At 41.3% G+C, this 23,417-nt stretch overlaps 1 protein-coding gene across 1 annotated transcript; it reads right to left on the reverse strand.

Moving 5' to 3' along the window:
• Positions 1 to 72: 72 nt before the first annotated feature.
• Positions 73 to 22,936, reverse strand: LOC138211389 (neuronal acetylcholine receptor subunit alpha-3-like). The gene is made up of 7 exons (XM_069171222.1): positions 22,708 to 22,936; positions 9,223 to 9,362; positions 9,076 to 9,120; positions 8,876 to 8,985; positions 8,306 to 8,513; positions 6,472 to 7,527; positions 73 to 4,848 (listed from the first exon to the last, which is right to left on the reverse strand). The coding sequence occupies exons 1-7, from the start codon at positions 22,763 to 22,765 to the stop codon at positions 4,723 to 4,725; spliced, it is 1,743 nt and encodes a 580-aa protein (XP_069027323.1). The 5' UTR covers positions 22,766 to 22,936; the 3' UTR covers positions 73 to 4,722.
• Positions 22,937 to 23,417: the final 481 nt, after the last annotated feature.

The following is a 23,417-nucleotide window of genomic DNA, read 5'->3' on the forward strand; positions in this document are numbered from 1 at the left end:
CCAATATTTCTCTTTACCAAAAACAGACCAAAGAACGAAAATTAAAACATATATTGTTTATTCAATTGGTTATTTAATCATTTAAATATAACATAACATGCCACAATGAAATGCAAATTGTTTCTTGATTCAAGTTACATTTTTGTGATGGTTGCTCCAAACTGGAAAAACCCTCTACATTTTGTTGTTGTCGTTCCACCAAAATCCTCTCTCTTAATACCAAGATAATATCTCCTCAATAAATATTCATTTAGGACAAAAATTAGAAGCCATTTCTTTGCAAACACATGTGAGTGTGTGTTTGGCGTGACTGTGCGCAGTATTCTACTTAAAGAAGCATCCATTTGCATGTGTGAGAGGACCCTAAATGTATGTGTGCGCGACTGTTCAGAAGGCTCCCATTGGAATTAATTATTTAACAGAGTCTCCTTTACTTATCCATGGTCGACTGGCCGCAGGCATGTACCGCTCTGCTCCCAACGACACAAGAGACTACCCTAATTCACCATCCACCCTTCTGCAGTATGCCCCCATCTCACCCTACAACCCCACCCTATGTCTCAGCTAGCTCCAAGAGGTCCACTGAAGATTTCCCCTCATCATATCTTTGCTTCTTGGGTCCCCAAAACTACTGAAGAAAGCCAGAAAGGGAAAAGCAAGACATAGAGAAAGCGTCAGTTTAGGGTAAAAGATGAAGAGAGAGTCATGTGGGCCAAAATAAATGAGGTTTTAAAGACGTTTTTTGTAAAAGAAAATAAAGTAGGTTACAAAACAATGCTTTTATTTTTCAAAATGTTTGATCCCAAACAGACAGACAAGCTGACAGACAGACAAGCTGCGACAAGTCTGTCATCCTAGAGTCCTGCTATCCAGGAGTTGGATGCGAACATTTGTCGTCAACAGTGACGAATCATGTAAAATATTCATCCATGTGGCTGGCTTAATAATGTATTATACATCAATTTACCACCCAGAGCTTTTGCAGCGCTCTGCTTTGCTCTGACTGCCTCCAAGTACTTGAAGTCCAATCATTCAAGAAACATCCACAGCTTGAAAATATCAAACTTGCACCATTACAAATTCAGATTAAAGTGGCGGCGCCTTTCTAGAAGCAGCCAATTTCTGAGTCTTTTTCAAACTATTGTATAAGTGGGATCTAAATACGTTAAAGACAAACATCTTTGTCGAAGAGGAATGAGAGCTTTAATGTGAAACAGATTAAAAAGGAATGCGGTGTTGTGGGGCTTGTTTACCAATTTATTCCCTATTAAAAGTTTTAAGGGCTACTCAATAAGCCTGTTTGGAAAATTGCATGCATCACACACATACTGTCCAAATATAGCTGGTGGATCTCTGACTGATCTCTTCATTCCGTGGCAGCCAGGCGCTGATGTGACCCTGTCAGGCTGCCGACTGAGACTGATGGGATGCTACGAGTGTCTGCGGTGGGGCTCCTGCTGCCGCTGCGTCATCTCCATATTTATAGCTAGACTCCATCCATCCTATAATCCGGATGTAGTGAGAACCGAAGCTATCGAGTGCACATATGGACACACATAAACATGCACACACGTCCACTGCCTCGACAATCTCTCTCCGCTTCTTCCTCAGGTGACATGTGTAATCTTCCCTTCTCTTAAACACAGACACTCGTGCACAAACACAAACGTGTACATGCTCATTGAGTATACATAAGTAGGGATTAATCGTGAGCGGCTGAGTTGATGAGAGCCACAGGGAGGGCCAACTCAAAGCCATAGTCACACTCCAATGTGACTCGAGGCGTAAAGGGCTGTACATTGTGCTTTCACTACTCTGAACTTTCAGTGTGTGCGTGAGAGACACAGAGAGAGAGAGAGAGAGAGAGAGAGAGAGAGAGAGAGCTGACAGGCACATTCAGATTTACCCGTGACCTTTGATAGAGGGAGGGAAAGAGGGATAAGTCAGAAAAAGAGAGGAGCGTCAAAGAAAAATGTGGACTTTGGAGATGCCGTTTGTACCATTTGAAGGTTTAATTTTACCCACTCTGTGTGCACCAAGGTTTCTGTACGTGCTTTGTCTTTTAAAAACTGATTTCAGACTCATGCCTATTTTTGCCTATGACACACTAAATTTCCACTGAGGTGAATACATCCTGAAACTGCCTTTATAATTATCAAAAGCTAATTCTGTCAAGTAGTGCTACAGAATAACTACTGAATGTCTAGTTGATATTTTATATATAGATACTAAAAAATACTTTTTACTTATGAAGCACTTCACAATTAAGAGAGATAAAAGATAAAGGACAAATCAATAACATAAAATAATCAAATACAAATGTATTAAAATTGTGTTTATCCTGTAAGGTTTATTTAAAATAAATCAATAAAGGTCATTCACAAAGGTTCTATGTGACTATTTTTCCACAACCCAAACTTCCACTTGCAGTCCATGTATATATCTGCAGTGCATTTGGGAGTTTTATGGGCTGACTCATCTGGACCCCGACAAAAAAAGAGCGAGCACATCTGGCAGTTCCTCCCCAGCTGGATAACTCTCCTGACACCTAACTCCATTCTCTTATCACTCCTCCAGCCCTTTTGTTTTCTACCTCATTTCACCATTCCTCCAGTCCTGTGTTCGCTGTGGTCTTCCTCTGTTTTCGTGACCAGCAGCTACAAACTCAGAGTTGGATCTAACACAAACTCACAACCACCTGATATAAGTTTAGTCTCGCAACTATGAGATGCAGCTGCATCAGATGATTATGAAATAAATATTGTTTGAGTGACTGAACAATATTCATACAGTTCCTCACTCATATCATATCTTCTCTGAGGAGTTTCCACTTACAATTTAAGCATTGTTAGTTGCACTGGTACCTTTGCACTGGTACCTTTGTAATCTTGGCCATTATACAGCACCAATATGTCACAATAACAGCCGACAGCACACTCATCCATATGTCACTGACAAATTGTTGGCTCTTGTGCTGGACGCTAAAATACATTTAAGAAAGGGAATGAAGAAAGAATGCAGGAGAATTATAGTTTTGTAATATGCTGTAAATGTTATATTTACAGCAAAAGCTCAACAAAACGCCAGTGATTGAACAACACTGAATGAAAATATGACTTCTACATACTGGCAATAAAACCAGCTCAACTTAAACCACACCTGTTCTGAGACTCTAAACAACATGAAAACGAGCTACAGCTGTAATTACATTGTACATTGTGGACTTTTTGCTTTGTATTGTGGTATTGAACAGAAAGCTCCTCTAAAAAAAAAAACTCTAGTTTTCATTTGCTAAAATATTCTTTACGGCTCATTGTCTTCAGAAGATTATTATCTCTACATTACATTACATTACATTGTATCCACAGTATACAGTAATTTGCAGGCTGCACATGCCTGCAAATGTTTTTTTTTTTTTATCAATTTTTATTAACCTACTGTTACTACTGTGATCTGTCCTTTACCTCTTTCCTCTCTCTCTCGTATCTCTTATACAGACACTGATTATTGTTTTACTGTACAGCTTCAAACCTCTGTGTCATTAGACAGTATGCCGCAACTGAGATGTAGGATGCATGCAGACAAAATCACACAGAGAAAATACTTCTTTTTTTTTAAGCCCCCAGCAGGATTACAACATTTAGGGATGATTTCCTTTTACACACACACTTCACCTTACCAATCTTTGGCTGATTATTCAAACTCCAACAGAGTCAGGGACCTTAGTATTACTAAAAACGACTAGAGTCAGTTTTGTTACTTTAAGTCTTTTTACAAGTTTAATCTACATTGTGCAATTCAAAGTGTGTCTATAGATTGTAGGTTCGAACTGTTGTTGGCAATTTATGTGGTGCATAAATAAATATATATACTGTATAACACACATCAGTCTACAGCCAGTGCTCTTCTCACAAGCCATGCATAAATTCCTTATATTTTACAAAGAAATTTACAGGGAAACATACAGAGAACTGGTATCTGACAACAGGAAAACACAAGATCATTACCAGCTGTCAAAAAATATTTTCTAAACTTACTGTACTACAATTCAAAAGTATCCTGTCTTTATCGCTCTGGCTTACAACTACTAAGTGGTATGACAAAGTTATTCAGGGTCTTCTTTTTTTGTGAATCATATTTTAGGAGGTTCTTTGACAGTAATTGCAGTGATGATTAGTTAAATAACTGCCTGACAATGTTAAACATTAAATAAGACTGTATAATATCAACAACTGTGGAAGGACGAGTGGACATTTTCAGTAGAACACAGAATAGAAATGCAGCCACACTGGGAGACAGAAGTTGACTTTGAAAAAAGAGATACTGTCAGCAGTGGCAGGTCATAGCGTGGCCCAGGAGAGGAGAAAAACAAAGAAAAGAGAGCAGATGTGATAATAAGGTTTGAAAAAACTGATTTGGGGGGAAAGAGATCAGATAACCAGCATTGCTCTTACTGATGGGGCAAAACATAGGAAATCTGGGTAAATCATGTGAGGAAGCAGACAGCTGAAGGCTGATGGCTGATGATGGAGTCCCAGAGAAGAGTAAGGGACAGACAGAGGAGAGACAAAAAGTCAGAAAAGGAGGACAATTGGTACACTAGTGTTTGATGTAAAAGAGCTGCGGGGGGGGGGGGCACTCCCAAAGTAATTCAAGCTGGACAAAGAAGCAGACAGAGGTAGACAGAAAAAGGGAGAAAGAGCGGGGACGAAGACAAGTGTCTCATTTGAAGAAGTTGATGACTGGCTGGAGGAAGAGTCCCAGAGTTCCCAGCACACACACCGTCACAAAAACCCACAGAAAAATCCTGTCGATGACCATGGCGACGTACTTCCAGTCATCCTCCACCTGAGGAGAAAATAAGAGGGGAACTTTGGTGTGTGTGCATATGCAGAAATGTTTAGGCCACACATATTTATATTCATTGTGCTCTTTCTCCTTCCCTTAAATACTCCCAGCGACCTTTGCTTAATGGCTGTTGTGAACTTTACAGCAATGGTACAAATTGTCACATTCGCTGCATCTCACTGTGTCGACACTAGAGCAGTATGGCAATGAGGGTAATGTGTGCGTTCCTATTTCTGTGTAAAAGAGCCTGAGAGAAGAGTTTACGATCATGCATATGTTTATATTTGGAGTAGTTTCTAAATGTGTGTGTGTGTGGACAGTCATATCACGCAGTACAATCAGTGAAGGGGCTGATTGGTCCTAAAAGATTACTGCTGCCTGACAAAGACCCCAAACATCCAACCTTAGTGATAACAATTTTTATCTTCAGCGACAATAAGAACAAAGAGTCCTGCAACCGATGATATGGCCCTTACAAAGCCCTGATCTCAGCATCATGGAGTCAGTCTGGGCCTCCTGATATTCCTAGCATTGTTTATAAAAGCACAACATCACTTCCTTTTAGCATTGAAAACATTTGTGCAGAACTGCATATAGTACGAGTATTCATTGATCAGTCAGGTGTAGACAATACGATCATGGCTGCAGTGACCATAATGCCATTGTGTGTGCACAGAGGAGGCAGTGTGGCTATTCTGCATGCATCAAAGAAAGATCCAAGCACTGCTAAGAAAAGATGGAGCTGAAGCAACAAACATATCAGGACCATTCAGAGTGGGAGGGAGGCATTCACAAAGCCCTTCATCTGTGACAAACAAGCAGCTTTACACTCCCTTTATAGCCCTGGGTAAATGGTTTCTACGCTATTTACTAAGCTACACAGAAATTCACCTACTCTGCAGAGATAACACACATGCTGTTTAGCTTTTGTTATGTGTGTGTGCTGTGTATATTGTGGGAACAAAATCTGTTGTCACCATTCTAAGAATAAAAAGTGTGGTCCACACAACATGATTTATTTTAAGGATTAAGGACGAGGTTATGATTAAGGCTTGAGGAGAAGCATGTAGCTGTTTTGTAGCCCTAACCAACATTTCCTGAAGCGAGGTCACTGTGCACAGATTTTGCACAGCTGTCTCTGAAGCCACAAAAAGGCTTCATACAACTTTTTTTTTCAACAATTACCTTCATACTCTCCAAGACTTGTAAACAGACTGATATGTAAGAACAGTCCATTTGAATTTAAATGCTATTTCTTATTACATATGAAAACAGAATGTGATTTGAAGAGCTTTTCTGTGAATAATATTATGGTAATCAGTGCAGCTTCACGTTGTCATTGAGCAGCTGACACTATCTAACAGCTCAGAGTGAGGCTCTTCACTATTCACTTGTGGATTTGCAGTGTGATACTGAATTATGATTTTACAATATTATTAGACGTTCTGCTGAGAAAAATCTTATATCTAATGGGAAGATGCAAACTAATGCTAACATTCCCAAAATAAATGGCCAACAATAAATAAAGTACACAGTGACTGTTCCACAACAGCTTATCTACCTCAATTATTTTGCAGACAGCAACACACACACACACACAACTTGAACTGTTTTTTTGCATACCTCTTTGGCTTTGTTGCGAGTCCTCATGTTCTCTGCGATGTATTTTACGCTCTCAATAGCCTGCTTGATCTCTGGAGACACCACCGAAAAGGCCACGACAGCATTGACTGGGGATGGGGCATTTAGGGGCCTTGACAGCTTGGGCAGGTCTGACTCCTGGGGCCCCTGAGTTGGAGGTGCCGGAGGAGGAGGAGGAGGAGGAGGAGGAGGCGGCGGCGGCGCCATTAGAGGCGGCGGCGCCATCGGAGGCGGCACAGGAGTCGGTACCTCCTTGCCTCTGTAGGGGCACCTCCTGTTCATATCCCGGTTCATCTCCCGGTTCAAGTCACGGTTCATATCACCATACTCCACACAGTTCATGGAGCCGCCAGCTGAGGAGGTTCCTCCCACTCCACCTGCGGCACTATCCAGCTGTGGACACGCGACACCCCCCGTTATACCTCCAACACTAACACTTCCTGAGCCACTTCCAATGCTGTTCTTCCTCTTCTTGTTCCCTCCGCTGGTTCCTCCTCCTCCCATCTCTCCTGTGATACTGGCAGGTGAGGAGCAGCCCTGGTCAATAGGCCGCCTCATCAGCATTACCCTTGGCAGCACCCCGAGGAAGACAGACCTCACCCACTCCGGCATTGTGTGAGTCATTGGGGTGCGGTAGTGGACATTCAGCACAAAGACAGTGATGACGATGCTAAGTGTGACGAATATCATCGTGAAGAGAAGGTACTCCCCGATCAGTGGGATGACGAGCGAGGTAGAAGGGATGGTCTCGGTGATGACGAGCAGGAAGACAGTGAGGGAGAGGAGGACGGAGATACACAGGGTGACCTTCTCCCCACAGTCTGACGGGAGGTAGAAGACCAGCACCGTGAGGAAGGAGATGAGGAGGCAGGGGATGATGAGGTTGATGGTGTAAAAGAGAGGCAGGCGGCGGATGTAGAAGGAGTAGGTGATGTCCGGGTAGATCTCTTCACAGCAGTTATACTTGATGTCGTGCTTGTATCCTGGTGCGTCGATGATCTCCCACTCCCCACTTTCCCAGAAGTCTTTCAGGTTCACCTGGTGAATCAAATGTGCGAATTACTTTTAGGAAAAATATTTGAACACCAACATTTTTCTGTATATGTTAATAGAAATCAAGACAGTTTAAAGCAGGGGTCTCCAACCAGTAGATCACAATCTACCCAGTAGATCATCAGAGCTCTCAAGGAAAACAAGGTTGGTGACCCCTGGTTTAAAGAGAAAAAGCGACTTGTAAAATGTTTTTCCATCTGAAAAGAATCTGCTTTAAAACAATATTCAGGTGCCAATTTCAACACCGCAACAAGTTTTGCTTGCTATAACCGTTCCTTCCTTTCAAGCCCTGAAAAAAATCAGCCCCCAAATTATTTTCAGTGTAAGTGATGGGGGACAAATACAAAATCGTGGTTTTATGTAAAAATACATTATATAAAGTTTATCTGAAGCAAATATGAGGCTTGAGCAGTCTGCCTATGTCAAAGTATTTTTTGGATTGTATTTTTTTTGCACAAATCAAGGACTTTGATCACTTAATACTGAAAGTGTGTCTAAGTGGTGGCACAAAGAGAATACAAGTTCTACATGCAGACTAACAGCAACAAGCTAAGGTTAGTGGCACACCGAGGAGCAAAGAGCTTGTCGATGCATCAGCAATGCCGCCTGTTGCAACAATTCAGGTTTACCCAAAACATATTGGTGACATTTTTTAAGCATATGAACAGCTTGATGAATAAACAAATGTGTTGTTTGCCGTCTCTTAAGTTCATTTGAGAAAACAGCTACTCTCATCCTCGTTACCCTGGACGATCTCTCTGACCTTTGAGCCAATGAGCACCAGGTCGATCTTCGCCTTGTCGTAGGTCCAGGAGCCAAACTTCATAGAGCAGTTCTGGTAGTCAAAGGGGAAGTAGGTGATGTCCATGGGGCAGGAGGATTTGAAAATTGCAGGAGGAACCCAAGTGATCGTGCCATCAAATTTCAGCAGAGCCTTGGTCTTGTCTTCCACAAGGAAATCACCTACAGCACTGTGAGAGCATTTTAAAGGCCATTATAACATTTACCTCAAAATGTCAGAGGATGGCGAGCATAAATAACATAAGCAAGTACGAAGAAAAGTAAAGAAATAAAGTAAAGAAGTTAAAAAAAATTTAAAAAAAAAAAAAAAAAGTTAAAGAGGGTAAGCTCTGCATTCAGACAGGCATGATTATTTAACTGGCAAGCAAAAGTAATTTGATGGCTGGCAAATTATTTTATAGAAAATATATGTCGGACATGTATATATGTAAATACAGTAATGTGTTGCCTATCGTGCGAGATGTCTCTTTGCATCGCCTTAGAAAAGCTAAGCATGGAGACATGCACCTCCCATTGGTGCACTGAAACTTACTTGTTGTACAAAACGATGTCTGGCCTCCAGATCTTATTGGAGGGAACTCGTATGAACTCAATCCCATCGAACTCAATGGGGATCCATTTCAATTTGTAGTCGTTCCACACCTAAAAGAAAGCCAAAACCAGATATAATCATCATTCACTTTGAACAAATAACACGAGACAACTTGTATAAAGAACGTAATCAGCACTCACATGTCTCAGCCACAGGTTGGTTTCCATGATTTGATTCACTTCATCCTGAAAGGACATGCAGGTAAAATCAGTCCATTGAATGGATCAGCCATACTGTCTTACACACACTTTACAAACTTTATTTTCATACAGACTTTCTGCTCTTACCACTTTGACAAGCTGAGACATGGACACCTCAAACTCCACAGTAACTGGATCGGATACATTCTCCACCGGTCGGATGAACTGATTGTACCTTCGGAACAGCCTCCGAAATAATCTGTCCTCCCCCTTCGATGGAAAACAGCCTAATGAAAAAGAAGAAGAAGATGATGATGATGATGATGATGATGATGATGATGATGATGATGATGATGATGATGAAGGAACAGAAAAAGATGAGCAGACAAGGGAAAACACTGTCAATTCACGTTCACTGTGTTGAAATGGGGCTTTGTTGAGCTCTCAAAGAACTCCAATATTGCTAAAAGGTCAGTCACTCAAAAGGATTTCATATTAATGTCTGCTCAACCAAATATTAAAGGGACACAAGGACGAATTAAACAGAGACAAAGAATGACGCAAAGCAAATTGCAACACATTAGCCATCACATTGAATCCACGTTACTCAGAACAGCTTCAACATTTCCTCACTTTCATCTCGTGCCACTACCAACAGACTAAACATCACATACACCTACATCTTTATTAAAGGACTCACTCCTAAAAGCATCAATCCATACAGGTAGGTTACCTATATTTCATAAAGTTTTGACACATACGCGACTCAGACTTCTCTCCTCCCTGATTCAATTAAGGTAAATGGAATATTATTTGTGGTGCTTTGTTTAGTTTAAGCATCAAAAAACAAATCCCTTTAACCTCTGTCATACTTGAGACATGGCAGTGGATATTCTGAGCAAATAAGATCACATCTGTCCACATGTCTACACATCACAAGGAGTTTGAACTATTTAATCAGTATATTTTTGCTCTGGATGGAAAATGGGCACAATGAAGACAAAGACTGAAAGCTTTTGTGAAAACTCCAAAAACAAGGTGCTTTAACCAAAAAAAGAGGAATGTGTCCTTGGCCAGAGTGTCTGCAGAAGTGTTTGTGTGTGTGTGTGTGTGTGTGTGTAAGGCTGGACTGAAGGTCACGATGTGGAAATCTGTCACTAGTAACACTGGTGCTCGGGATGGCACATAGACCCACGCCCATCCAAGCAGAAAATGTGGCCTCACTTGGGACAGCACACACTCACACCACTAGCACAACCTCAAACACTGTTCCAGAGGCTGCAGCTCTGTATCCTCAATTCATCACCACAGAAATGGAAATAATGTCTCTTGGTTAAACTTACTCTGTGTCTTCATTCCAGTCTCTTCATCACATCTTTCCTTTGTCATGTTCCTCTCCTCTATTTTACTCTTTACTTTTGGGTAACACAGGACACCACAGTTTGACAACAACAACAACAACAACTGATTTTTTTTTTTTAAAAAAGCAGAAGCCAACCTCTTCTTCCATCACAAGTAAAGAAGGGTTGAAAATATTATTGAACGCAGAACAAAACCATCAAGACTGCACTTAGCGAGCTGCCTGAACCGTTTTAGAGATGGAGGTGAATGTGTTTCACAAAAAGGGCCAGTGCAGCGCAACCCATATACACACAAATAGCTGCATTCCCTGAAAGGGTTTGTTTCCGTGGCAACAACTAAATAAAACAAGGACCTTTAATCGGAAGTGTCGAGTCAGTTAGCGTGCTACAAACCAGAAATGATGGAAAACTGATTCACAATTCAACTCTGATATTTCTATTCCTGCCATCTTGTTCTTTACTACTCTTCTTCATCTCATTATTTGTGTCGTGTTTTAAAACAGAAAAAAGGAAGAACAATAACTGAAACACCATTTTACAGTAAGCACATGAAGGTTACAAACATTCATAACTACAGATTTGTCCTAGAAAGAGGTTTTACAGAACATATCAGCTATCAACAATGTGCACAATTGGTTTTGTTGGTATAAATAATTAAGAGACCAGCAGCAGAGTTAACCACAATCATTTAGTTTTGCCAGCGGGCCCTCCCCTCTTTTCCAGTGGCCTTAACTTTATTACTTTTATTAATATTATTATTATTATTATTATTATTATTATTATTATATGGCTGATATTTACCAGTATTAGTAATGTCTTCAACTATTACAAGACATAATATCCAACACATTCCCTTTGGATTAAAGTTGACTTTCAGTAGAGGTGGTACCTTAATATCACATCTTTTGAAGAACCTATGCTGAAACAAATATTTCATATTCACTGTGCATACAGTAAAGTAATAAAGTCATTCTTCGGTTTATTACCATTGGGAGTAGACTTAAATGAATATCTTCCAGACATCTCGGCTCACAGTCTGTATGTATTCCCATATTAAGGGACATGCTCACAACATCTATTTTAACCTGCCAGGCCAAGAGAAACAAATGAATATCACTCAATCTTATCCCAAGTTAATTTATCTGAGGGGGATATTCATCTGAAACTTTTCTAATAATGTTAGAGTCCACCAACAGTAATTCAGAGAGGCAGTGACTTAACTTCTGAAGCCTTTCCTAGGTTTTACAATACTTTTGTTTTCAACTCTTTGAGGACCAACGCAGCTCAGAGGTATACTCAGCCTACTGAGCTAAAATTTTGATCACTAAAAAACAACACTTATATAATCACAATGTCTGGTGCACATAAAAAAAAGACAACACACAAATAAGATTAGAGACAATATTTAGTTGCAAATAAAGGTCAAAACTATGAACAGCACGCTGCAGCAAAAAAAAGGAGGTTGTGCAATGACTAAATATGGCCCAATAATTTACACACCACATTGATTTTAAATAATTTAAATAATAAATAGTGTTGCTAAAATTTAAATTAAAATAAAACACATCCAGCTGGGCATATTAGTGGAGGCAGAAGTCATTCATGTCCACTGAGATAAATAACAATTAGGCTGCGTTATGTAGGAATCAGAAAAGCTGATTTAATTTGACTTCAGTGGAGATGTTGGGAGCAAAAAACACATAAAACATCTACAAAACTGCACAAACTAAAAACAAAACCAGATGTAGCACCAATGTTCATGGAGTAAAAAGTTGCATTAGGGGCAATAATGACTTCAAAACTCTCGAGAAGTTTTCCGAGGTCACTGACAGAGGCGAGTTGAGTCTTAAAGCTTAATGAAAAGACCTTTCTCCAGAGACACTTGTGTAATTTCAGCTCTTAGTACCTGCCTTAAAAACTAACCACAGCTCCCTGATTCGCCACACTGTCAGAACCTTGTTTAAGCCTCTAATTGGGTGAGGGAAAGCCAGGGCAATTATAATCAGTCAATTAATTGGACCTTTTGTTCGTTGTGACATAAGAAAAAAAAAATGAAGCCAATAATTTTTTTTTTGTCCTGTGTTGCACAGTCACTCGGCTAATTCCCTTTATTTTTTTCTACCACTAAAGATCTTAAGAAGCCTCAGTTTCAAGGAAGTTAATTATAACCTTTGCACTTTCACCTCTGCTGATTATTCCCTTCTTTTACTGCTCGCCACACTCTGTGGTATTTAATGTGAGGGTTTAATTTGTGAGCCACAGCAGTTAATTTTTAAGTGTGCATGTGAAAGTAACAGGCAAGAAGTAATAAAACATTCATGGTGAAGGACGATTTATGAAAAACTCCCTTCCATCAGTAAACACGTCACTCTAACAGAGATCAGGTTCAGATTTATATGCAGAGCACATGACCCCTGCATTCTGAATACTTTTTAATTTTACTTTTAGTAAGTACTACAAGTACCCTTACAAAGTATGTACTGTTGCATGTAGTATGTATACAATTGGGACATAGAACTTCATCATAAAAATGCGCCTGAAACTTTTACCCTCTTGGTCATATCCGTCACGATACGTAGCAGGACATTTGAAGTACAAAGAAAAAGGATGCGATTTGGAACAAGTTTGCTTCTTTTTAATGCGTCTTCTTCTCTTTCTTCCTTTTGCTGGCGGAGCCATAGCGCCACCAACTGTCTCAGCAGCTCAGTCGATGTGACGTATCTTCCACCGCACAGAGGATTGTGGGTGAGAACAGCTAAAGCAGCATGCAGAAGTCATACACATGTCTATAAAAAATAAAAAAAAACACATACTGTATGTTACACACTTGCAAATAAAATGATTCTTCTTCTAAGGTTTACTAAATAAAGACAAATTACAGCTGGAAATGGCATTGGATTTGCAGGCGTTTGATCATAAACCAAACTGTGAGTGAACATTTTGACTCGATAATGTCTCTAGAGCAATGAGTCCCAAACTGTGCTACGTGTAACACCTGGTGCTGGCATGGCCAGTAAAACAAAGAAACGTACACGGACACAGAATGGCACGAGACAAAAATCTAGGAACAGAGGCAAACTGAAAAACAGAAAAGGAGTAATATAAACAGAGGAGCCTGATAATGAAGAGGAAACAGGTGAGCAGAGTGGCCGGGAAGCAGTGGGAAGAAACGGGAAAGTGGAAACAGGTGAGAAGGATCAAATGAGCAGGAAACACACAAGGGTGGAAAGTTAAACAACAATGCAATGGAGAACTTCACATTAAAACAGGAAACACAAAAAAACAGACTAAAAGAAAGCCTAAAAGATACTAACACTAAAATAATAGAATTTCGGTTCTGATGACCAAACCAAAAAGTTAAGAGATCATCACAGTTATTACAACTTATCTCAATGAGGACCTTGATTGTCTGACATGACACTCCATCAAAAGGTTGTTGAGATATTTCACTCCCAACCCCAAATGCCAACCTCCTGATGGGGCTTAGAGAACAGTCAGGAAAGTAATGTTGACATATCACCTGGGAAACAGAAATATCTGTTAAAAATTGCAATGGCAATTGCGACTGGTTGGTTGATGAACAAAGCACCATGGCAGTAAGAATATCTCCAGGGATCATCACCATCAAAACATGTCCACATTTTCTCAGCTCAGGTGTTTAAAGCGTCAGAGGACAGTTGTTAATCACTGTAGACAGAAATGTCCACGCATCTGATTATGCAAATTATGTGAAAGTAGCTTGACAATCATGTTGCATTGTACCAGACGTGTGCTCTTTCCTTCCCCCTGTCTTTGTGATTCGGTCCCGAAGTGACAAGCCTTTGTACTGACGCAGATGAAGCCAAGTCACACAGTCATGCATTTCACCCTTAAAAAGCCCCATTGATAGAATTAGAATTAGAATTAGCAAACTAAACAGTGAGTGTGTCTTTGCCTCTCGTGATTACAGGAGAGTAAATCTGCAGAAAGACCCGTGGCCTGTGGGAGGCTCTTTGATCAGGCATGTGCTTAACAGGATGAGCATGGGAGCCAGCGGTGGACACTGCGAAGGAACTAATTACCCTCCAAAAATACACTGGCAGCGAGTGTGAGTGTATCGAAAAGAGTTACAAAGAGGGAGACGGCGGAGAGGGGAGATAGGAGGAGAAAACTGACAGCAAGAACAAGCAGAGAAAAGCTGCATGGCGTGTCTTTGCTCTCCAGGGTTTTTTATGGCCTGACTGTGACACGCTGAGTGACGCACGAGAGGATCCCACGGTGATTACGACACTTGCTGTGACCATCACATTAAGCATATTGTGCTTAACCTGTGCGGGTCTTCATGTATGAGGGCTCACCCTACATACACGTAGCTGTGTGTGTGTGTGTGTGTGTGTGTGTGTGTGTGTGTGTGTGTGTGTGTGTGTGTGTGTGTGTGACTGAGTGTACGCACACGTTCCTATTTATGCACAGTGTCCATTCTCCTTTGGTTTGACTCACTCTGAACAGCATATGATTTTTTTTTTTCCGCTGATGCATGAAATTCAATAGCTCCTTGCCTTCATTCTTTCATCTGAGAAGATCTGGGAGTTTAGGTCATATTCTCTGCATTCACAGTTTGTCACAAGATATTTTATATAAATCCCCCCAAAAAAAATTATAATAAAGACATTTTTCCAGGTGTAAAGATAGCCTGTTGAGCCCACAGTATACATAAGTGAACCTTTCAACACTCAAAATAAAAGTGAAGTAAGTTCCCTGGCCCCGTTAACAGACACGTGATGTTAGCAAGGAAGATGAGCTTCAGGAACGAACAACTGCTGGTTTTATCTTGTATACCGAGTCATAGCGGTAGGCAACTGTGACACCATCTGCGATATACCAGGATGTCCTGACAAAAAGCTTAGCAAATCAGAATTTTTTTTTTTCCTCTCTCATTTTGACAACTTATATGACAAATCCTGTGACGAGGAGCACGGACTCTTCTTCACACAAAAGGTAAAAATGATGAAGATTAAGAGAAACAATGCTAGAGATACAAGATGATTGGCATCAGTCGCGATACAGACCTTTGCAAGTAAATCAAGTATTGGTCAGATCAGTGCATCCCTACTTCCAGGTCAGAGGTAAAGTCATCGCCTCCCTCTTCAAAAACAAGGAAATGACTGGATCATTTGGCACAAATCACGGGAAACATGTAAAACTGTACAACCACCTACTGTAACAGAATGACTATTGTTTCTCCAGTCTGATCCTGGCATAATACTTCCCTCAAAATCACTTTATACAGTATGTATCAAACAAACAGACAAACAGAAAAATGGATAGTAATCCCCAAAAAGAGGAGTGTCATTGAAAAACAGTGAACACGAGAGTCAACGCAATTCACTGGGATATTTCCTTAGAAAACTTATGACATAGAACAAAGGGAAGAAAGACATTTGCCAGTGTTTGGGCCATTTGAACTCAGTGAGCAGTGACTTTATCCACAGCCGTAATGAATGAGGTGAGCAGATAGACAGGGAGCCCAAAAGGAGCACTCGATTCTACAGAAAAATCAAATGAGAGACACCATCCTGTGTTTCAATATGATTGATTATGACCCCATGATCATTAAGAGCTGCCAAATGTTTAATTAGCATATTGTCGTATTTGCAAGGCTGCCTTGTTGCAGTGGCAGCTGGAAATATGACAATGTGCTGTTGCAACATTGTTAAACAGTTTGGGAACTTTGGAGTGGGAGGTTGTGGTCGCTTTCACAACATTGCAGTCACAGCTCCAGGTAACTGAGTCCAAGTGTCTAATTATCTCTCCCACAGTGACGCTGGAGTTGGCCTGTCTATCACGCATGTCGGCAGCACTGACTGAATCCGTATTCAGTTAAAAAAAACCTTTTTAAAACCCCTGTGCCCCAAATCCATGATAATTCTTAAAGTTTTCTGCTCTGTTCAAGAGTTTGGGTAAAAATGTTTTTCCTACAAAGTCATTTTTACACTAAACAGACTTTTTTTTTCTCTGCTAATATTTTGACTTGTCCTTGAAGGAAAATAATGTCTTCCATAGGATTCATCCATGGCTCTTCCATAAATCAATATAGGCTTATTTGTCTCATTCTGTGGTAGACCAGAGACCTCAGGTGTCATGAGAATGTGCTGATTTTCTGTGTTTGTATCTGCTGCGAGAAATTCAATCGATTCACACACCCAATTGTGTTTCCATTCGAGGTCAAAGAACCAGAAAGAGGAAAGTAGCTTTCCGATCCATTCAGAGAAGAGTCTCGACCACAGCTTCGAGCCCTGAGTAGTGAAAAAGTAGTGACATAATTGCTGCAAGTGGATCAAACGACTTGATGGCAGGGATAATTGTTTGAGGCAGCGTGGAAAGCTGAGGCTGCATGAACAGCTCAATGCTCCGCTCCGGCCCTTCCATATTGATAGTCACTCAAAACAACAATGGAGATATTTAACAACTGTATCCCTGTGGAGCTGTACCAAATAGGGCAGAGATCACATTTCCCACACTGACCAGGTAAATTCTCAGGATCCATCAAGGAACAGGAAGGAAATGATGAGAAATGATGCTGGGCTGCACTATTTTCCGAGACCCACGACATGGATGAGAGAATGGGAAACACAAGAAGAGCTGGGTGGCTCATGGAGGGCTTACTTTCGTTCCATACTGTACTACTGATGGATTCTGAGCAGGCAGCTGAGCCACTGAAAAAAGAGGCACAAGAACATCTAATGTTTTTGTTGTAAACTGAAATCATGCTTCACCTCATTGATTGTGGGAATTGTTGGAAACTGGAGCCGACTGTCAGCAAGACCTATGATGAATACAGGAGGGAAATCACTGTGGGTTTCACAGCTGAGCAAAAGCAAAGCTGAAGCTGGCGCTGAGTGACAATGATTACGAGTTCATTTTAATGAAGTCAAAAAGAAGCACAGAGTTCAAAGAAGAAGAAATTTGACTTGACGACTGCCGACAACAACTGAAAGACCAGGACCATCATCACTCTTTCAACAGAAGTGGGCTGGAAAAGCAACAATACTTCAAACATCTGTTTAGAGACGGAAAAATAACAGCAAAATGTATTGTGAATGACATTATTGTAGTTTGAACAGCATGAGAAGAGTTCTTATTTCCTGTCGGATAGCCATGAAAGTTAAAAGTTGTTAAACTTGTACGTCTGTTTTAGACACCAAATGCACTGAGGGAGCCTGTTCTCATTCCCAGGGTGTCAAATTCCCCCGTTTTGTAAAAGACTTTGGTAGACAAGGTACAGTTCGGTGTCTGCAGTGCACCGTGGCCACCTGAGTCAAATAAGGCCGTGTGATGGAGTACAAAATGAGCGACAACATCCACATATAGAGAAGGTCAAAGGTGACTTTACGTTACGTTACTTAACTTACTTTCTTTAACCCATACTATGACCTTTTCTGAAACCTAACCAAGTGGTTTTGATGCTTAAAGCTAAGGCACCTTGTGTGCATCCCTGAGACGCCAGCAGGCTTTGACAAATCAGCAGTATTTTCTGTGCCTGAATGAGAATGAATGACCTTGTAGAAAATAAGCCAGTAAGGAAGATGTGACATTTTTTGAATCCCAAACTTAAATGATGATAACAACTCAGGAAACTTTGGATAAACACGACTCAAAAATACCAAACTGCAAGAGAAACAGAGGTCAATCAAAAGGAAAACAGTGAGTGGCCAGAAGGAGGAATGACACAAGAAATGTGGAGGAAAAAGTGCCCGCCCTCCATCTGAGGCATCTTGTTGAACGTCATCTCCAGCTTTCTATTTCTCACCTTCTCTCCTTCTATCCTGAAGCGTGACTCAGTTCATTGCCAGCACAGAAGACCAGGATGTCTGACAGGACTAAATGCAGCAGGGCTGTCTGGAGGAGGATGAGTGTGTGTCTCTCTCTCTGTGTGTGTGTGTGTGTGTGTGTGTGTGTGTGTGTGTGTGTGTGTGTGTGTGTGTGTGTGTGTGTGTGTGTGTGTGTGTACGTGTTGGAGGGGAATATGGTGGTTTAAGCCAATCCATAGGAGGGGTAGCATCAGGCTACTGATGCCTGTGGTGGTTACAGAGTATATGTGAGAGGGAAGCAGCAGGAGTTTGGTCGCAATAATCACATGACAATCGTGTTAAGAGGATCCTCGAGCCACCACACAGTCCTTAAGCCACACACTAGCACACATACGTACACACTGATTGCCTGTCAGACTTTAATGCAACTATATTGCTTCTGGGAGGGAAACCAGAGAGCTGCTCTGAAGTTCCAAGCAAAGCTCAGATGAGCAATTACGTCTGGCAGAGAAGCAAATATTCTTGATGATGCTGCGATGGAGGCAGACAACTCCATAACAAGTACACTGAGATAATGGCTACAGAGGCTTAATATCAACCATCTCTAATGCTACTGATAAAATTTAAAAAAAAGTCATTGTTGATTTAAGACATTCACTTGTGACTATATATTTTGAATTATTAGTAGCCTGTGCTTGCTGCTCTCTTGGGCAGAAGTGTTTTGAGGGCAGATCCTCCTCACACTGTCGACACGCAGCTGCAGCCTTTGTAAATGCACACTTAAGTGAGATAAAGGTTGAAACTTAATGCGGATCAGATCAGTATAATGCAGGCATGGCTGGACATCTCTCTCCGTTATTTCTGCTGGAGATGGTGCAGACCAGACGCTGCAGGGAAATGCACCATGCACTTTCATTCACTCGCTCTCAAACCTTAAGGAACCCATCATGCCCTTATTGATGCTGATGTGCACCACAATCTTTTCCGCAGGCTGTGATTTTATTTTGAAAGTCATGACTCCAACTAACAATCCCATGCTGCACAGACCTCTCATTCCCTACCTCCAAGCTATTTCAGCCAGAATCTATTTTTGACTGAAATACTCCAATCCCATGGACAGCAGGATCAGCATTTCCTCTGTGATGGGGACAAATCAGCCGATCCCGGATGGCAGGAGACAATACCTTCTGCAGCCCACTAATCGGACCCCCGCTGGGAGTGTGTCAATGTGTGTTTTTCAAGCAATTATCTGCATATACAGCCGCTGTTCATAATTAGACAAAAGCCCACACAGAGTCAATGAGCGATTGAGTAAAGGAGGAGAGGGTAGAGTGGGGGGGGAAAGAGGAAGGTGAGGGCTAAAATTCTCTCATTTTTCCCTCCAAAGAGCCAAGTTAACCACTTCTAACTAGCAAGGACATCGAGTAGATTTCCTCCCACTTGAGCAAAATCTGTTCTGCTGTGAGAGCACAGACACTGTCATCCTTTCAAGGCTCTGTTCTCCTTTGAAATTCACTCAGTTCAAGGGCAAAGCAGTTAGCTGTAGCAAATCTGTCCAGCTGAAGAGAATGACAGGGGGAGGCAAAAGGAGAGAGAATTGAGCGAGTTCATTTCACGTGGCATACAGAAACACATGCCTTCCTCTCGACTGCAAAGTCTGCGTTAAGGTTACAGGATGTGTGAAGCAGTGTAACTCGCATGGCGACTGGAGCGTGACATTTCAAAGGCACTTAGTGCTGTTCCCGGGGGGCCTCCAGGTACGACATCTGGGACAAACTCACTGATGTACGAAAGTTAAAACAGCAACAACAACAACAACAAACAATACTGATTTAACCTACAGCCAATTTAACTCCTCCTCCTACAGGCTCTATTCAAAGCACACCGTGTCCTGGAGGCAAACATTTAGGTTTGTTTGGGATAAACCAAGGAAGACTTGGGTGGTTACTATGATACACTGATACAAACTGAGAAATATGTCACCTACGCCACCCGCAAAATGCTAATGAAGTAGATATTATTAACTTTGCCACAGAGGTTATGTTTACAGTGCAATTTGTTGGTTTGTTGTCAGCAGGATTACAACAACAAAAAAAATGTTCATAGAACTTGTTGAAAAGGTTTAGCATTGGCCAATAAAAAAACATAACATTTTGGCGCATGTACAAATTGTACATATTTAGTTTTTCCTCTGCCTGCTTTAGTGATAAGGATACTTGCAATAAATGTCGTCTTTTCGCAGCATAAGACTCGAGGCTTACTGAAGTGGGAAGTGCGGCTCTACTGAAAAAAAAAAAAAAAAAAAAAAAAAACATTAGCTGCGGTAGCTAATCGGGCCCCGATAGCCAGTGGGAGCCGACCAAATGTGGCCCCTGTTAGATGTGACACCTACCTATACAAGGCTGTCGTTAAAAGTAAAACGTGAACTGAACTAAACTCTTCCTATAGCTTTGCAGCATCTTAGCTTTTCACTCTAGCTGAACTGATTTGGTGAGCTAAGGTACCTTTAAAATGACACATTTAAATCAGTCAATAAATTGATTTGCATCGATTTTGTTATAAATATTGACTACGCAGGCAACATAAAGCAGCGATACTTTTAACTTCGATGAACTATGGCCTTTAATGGATGAACAAAGTTTAAAAAAGCTACATCTTAAGTATATGATTTTTTTTTTAATCTTGCATTTCATGGGGATCAGCCAAAGGCCAAGTACAGTCATATCTGCACTTTATTGCATTATTTGGCAGTGATTTTTGCATGGTGTGAAATAATCAGCACTGACAGGAGGAATAAGGCAATACAAATGTTTCACAGTTTTTCAGCCAGCCTAATAAATACCTTTACATCTTCTACTGCTCTCCGTCTTTGGAAATAGTATAGTATAGAAACTTGTAGATGGTACAGACACTCAAACTTCAGCAACAGAAAATCCACCAAAAAAAAGACACTAAAGCACATCAAACAAGCACATCTCACACTGTTTAACTGACAAGTGATAAAGTACCAAAACAGCAGAGAGCACTTAGAACAAAAGGCGCTGCCAGAAAGTGTATTACCACTCTAAAGAGGGTTATTTATCTCCCACATAGATACCCATTATGAGGGTGCTCCCATCAGCAAAGGCGCTCTCCCAAGAAACCTGCTACGCCTGTGTTTGTGGAAGTGAATGAGATGAGGTTCAGGATTAAAAATAACCATTTGGTTACATCGGAACGCATGCAGCACAAAGTTTTGCTTTAAAGTATTTATCTGCTCTTGGTTTTGCTCTGGGTCCCCAGGGAGCCACTCTCAAGGACCCCGCTTCACAATCTGCTGTTTCAAAGCACACTGGAGACTGGCAGCCTAACATGATCCAAAGACAGAAGAAAATAGAAAATATGCATGGTGGTGGTTTTACAAATAAAAGAAAAGAACGAAACGGATCACGCATAGAGCAAAACAAAATGCAGACAACCTAGTTTGTGATTAAACACAAACCACACAGGATATGAGAGTTTTCTTTATAACTTCCACTCTGATTTTCTCCTAAAGCATCAGGATCACCTGTAGGTGGTAGACACTGCAGTAATTATCACTGGCAACCATCTGCTTGCTTATACAGCCTTGAGCAAGATACTGAACCTCGACAGCTCCAAGGCAACTGTGATCTACTGTACCTGACCATAACCTCTGACCTCTGCTGCAGGTGAAAGCCTCTGATTCCTACACATCTGGATAATCTAGGGATGAAATCCACACTGACAGTTATTGAGCTGCCGCTGTAGAAACGTATGTCATCCATGTGGTTTTTTTTACATGAATGGCTGCTTCACAGTAGCTCGCTCCAGGGGCTGAGGTATCAGCTATAATGCGACATGTCACGATCCAGATCATATTCCGTGCCTCTGGATCCCAGTGGGGCCCTATCTCTGGAGCATAACTCTACAAGTTTGAAGAGCGCATGTGATATTATATTTCACAGGCACGTGGGGATTGTCATTAGTAAGGCATATATATACGCCGGGTTAAAAATGTTGTTTCCTTTGTTGAAAAGTAGTGCACATACAGAAAGTCTTCTTACACTGAAATGTGAAGAAGAGCTCTCGTTTTGCTGCCGGATGTGCGCTCCTGAACTCCCGCAGGAATTTGAGGAGGACGTCTCACAGACCGCCAGTCCTGCTATTTGTCATCATCAAGCTGCATCAAAGCACGAATGCAATCCAATTTGTTAGATAAAGTGAAGTAAAATATAATTCGCGCTCTCTGGGTGAAATTGAACAGATTGGGTTTTTTTCGTGCTTCTTCTGCGGGTTGGAAGCAGTTTGTTTTCAGTCAGGTGATCATCAGCGGAGTAAACTTAAGGTGAAGTGTGCAGCCGATAGACATTTAAAGCCGAGGTGAAACAGATAAAGTGACGGTATAGGCTTCTAACATGATCGAGTAGCTGTACTTTTTTTGTGTTGCGAGTCCAGCACAGATCCACGGCGCGCTATCTTACCTTGCGCTGCGAGGAGCACCAGCAGGGAGACGTTTGTTAGTTTGCCGGAGAAATTCATCGATACATCGGCGCCTGGCGACACTTTCCGAGGATAAAAAGAAGATACCGAAGAATTGATTCACGTCGGTAAAGTCCTGCGGTGAAGCCTCAAGATTAGAGCGACATTTTCCTTCGTGCTCCCGACCGTGGAGAGGTTGGACTCGAGGTGCGCTCTGCCGACATGGACAACTTCTGCACGTCCCGCCCCCCCCTCCACCAAACCCCGTCCCCCCTCCACCAAACCCCAGTCCCCTCTCCATCAAACCCCCGTCCCCTGCGTCCCACATACCCACCCACTCACCCAAGGGCCAAACCTAGGACCTGACTCACAGTGACTCAGAGGTGATAGGTTTGGAATAATGAAGTCGTTTTCAGAAATGGCTCTAGGACCGTCAGGACTCTGCAAGTCCAAATGCAAAAATATCCATAATAACAACTAATTTACTACTATCTATCTATCTATCTATCTATCTATCTATCTATCTATCTGTATTTTTGTAAATCTGGTAACATTTTTCTGGGAAAAAAAAGAGAAAATCCACTTTTAACTCAAATATCTCTACTCTCTACCACTCTCAAGGAAGATGCAGCGCACACACACCTATACACACTAAAAGATCACATATTTTCAGTGCTGAGCTGTAAATGACCTATTTAGTCACTTAATTGAT

The sequence above is a fragment of the Embiotoca jacksoni genome, unplaced genomic scaffold (assembly GCF_022577435.1).
Source record: "Embiotoca jacksoni isolate LCO1_2020_lvr unplaced genomic scaffold, fEmbJac1.0.p SCAF_5, whole genome shotgun sequence".
Taxonomy (NCBI): domain Eukaryota; kingdom Metazoa; phylum Chordata; class Actinopteri; family Embiotocidae; genus Embiotoca; species Embiotoca jacksoni.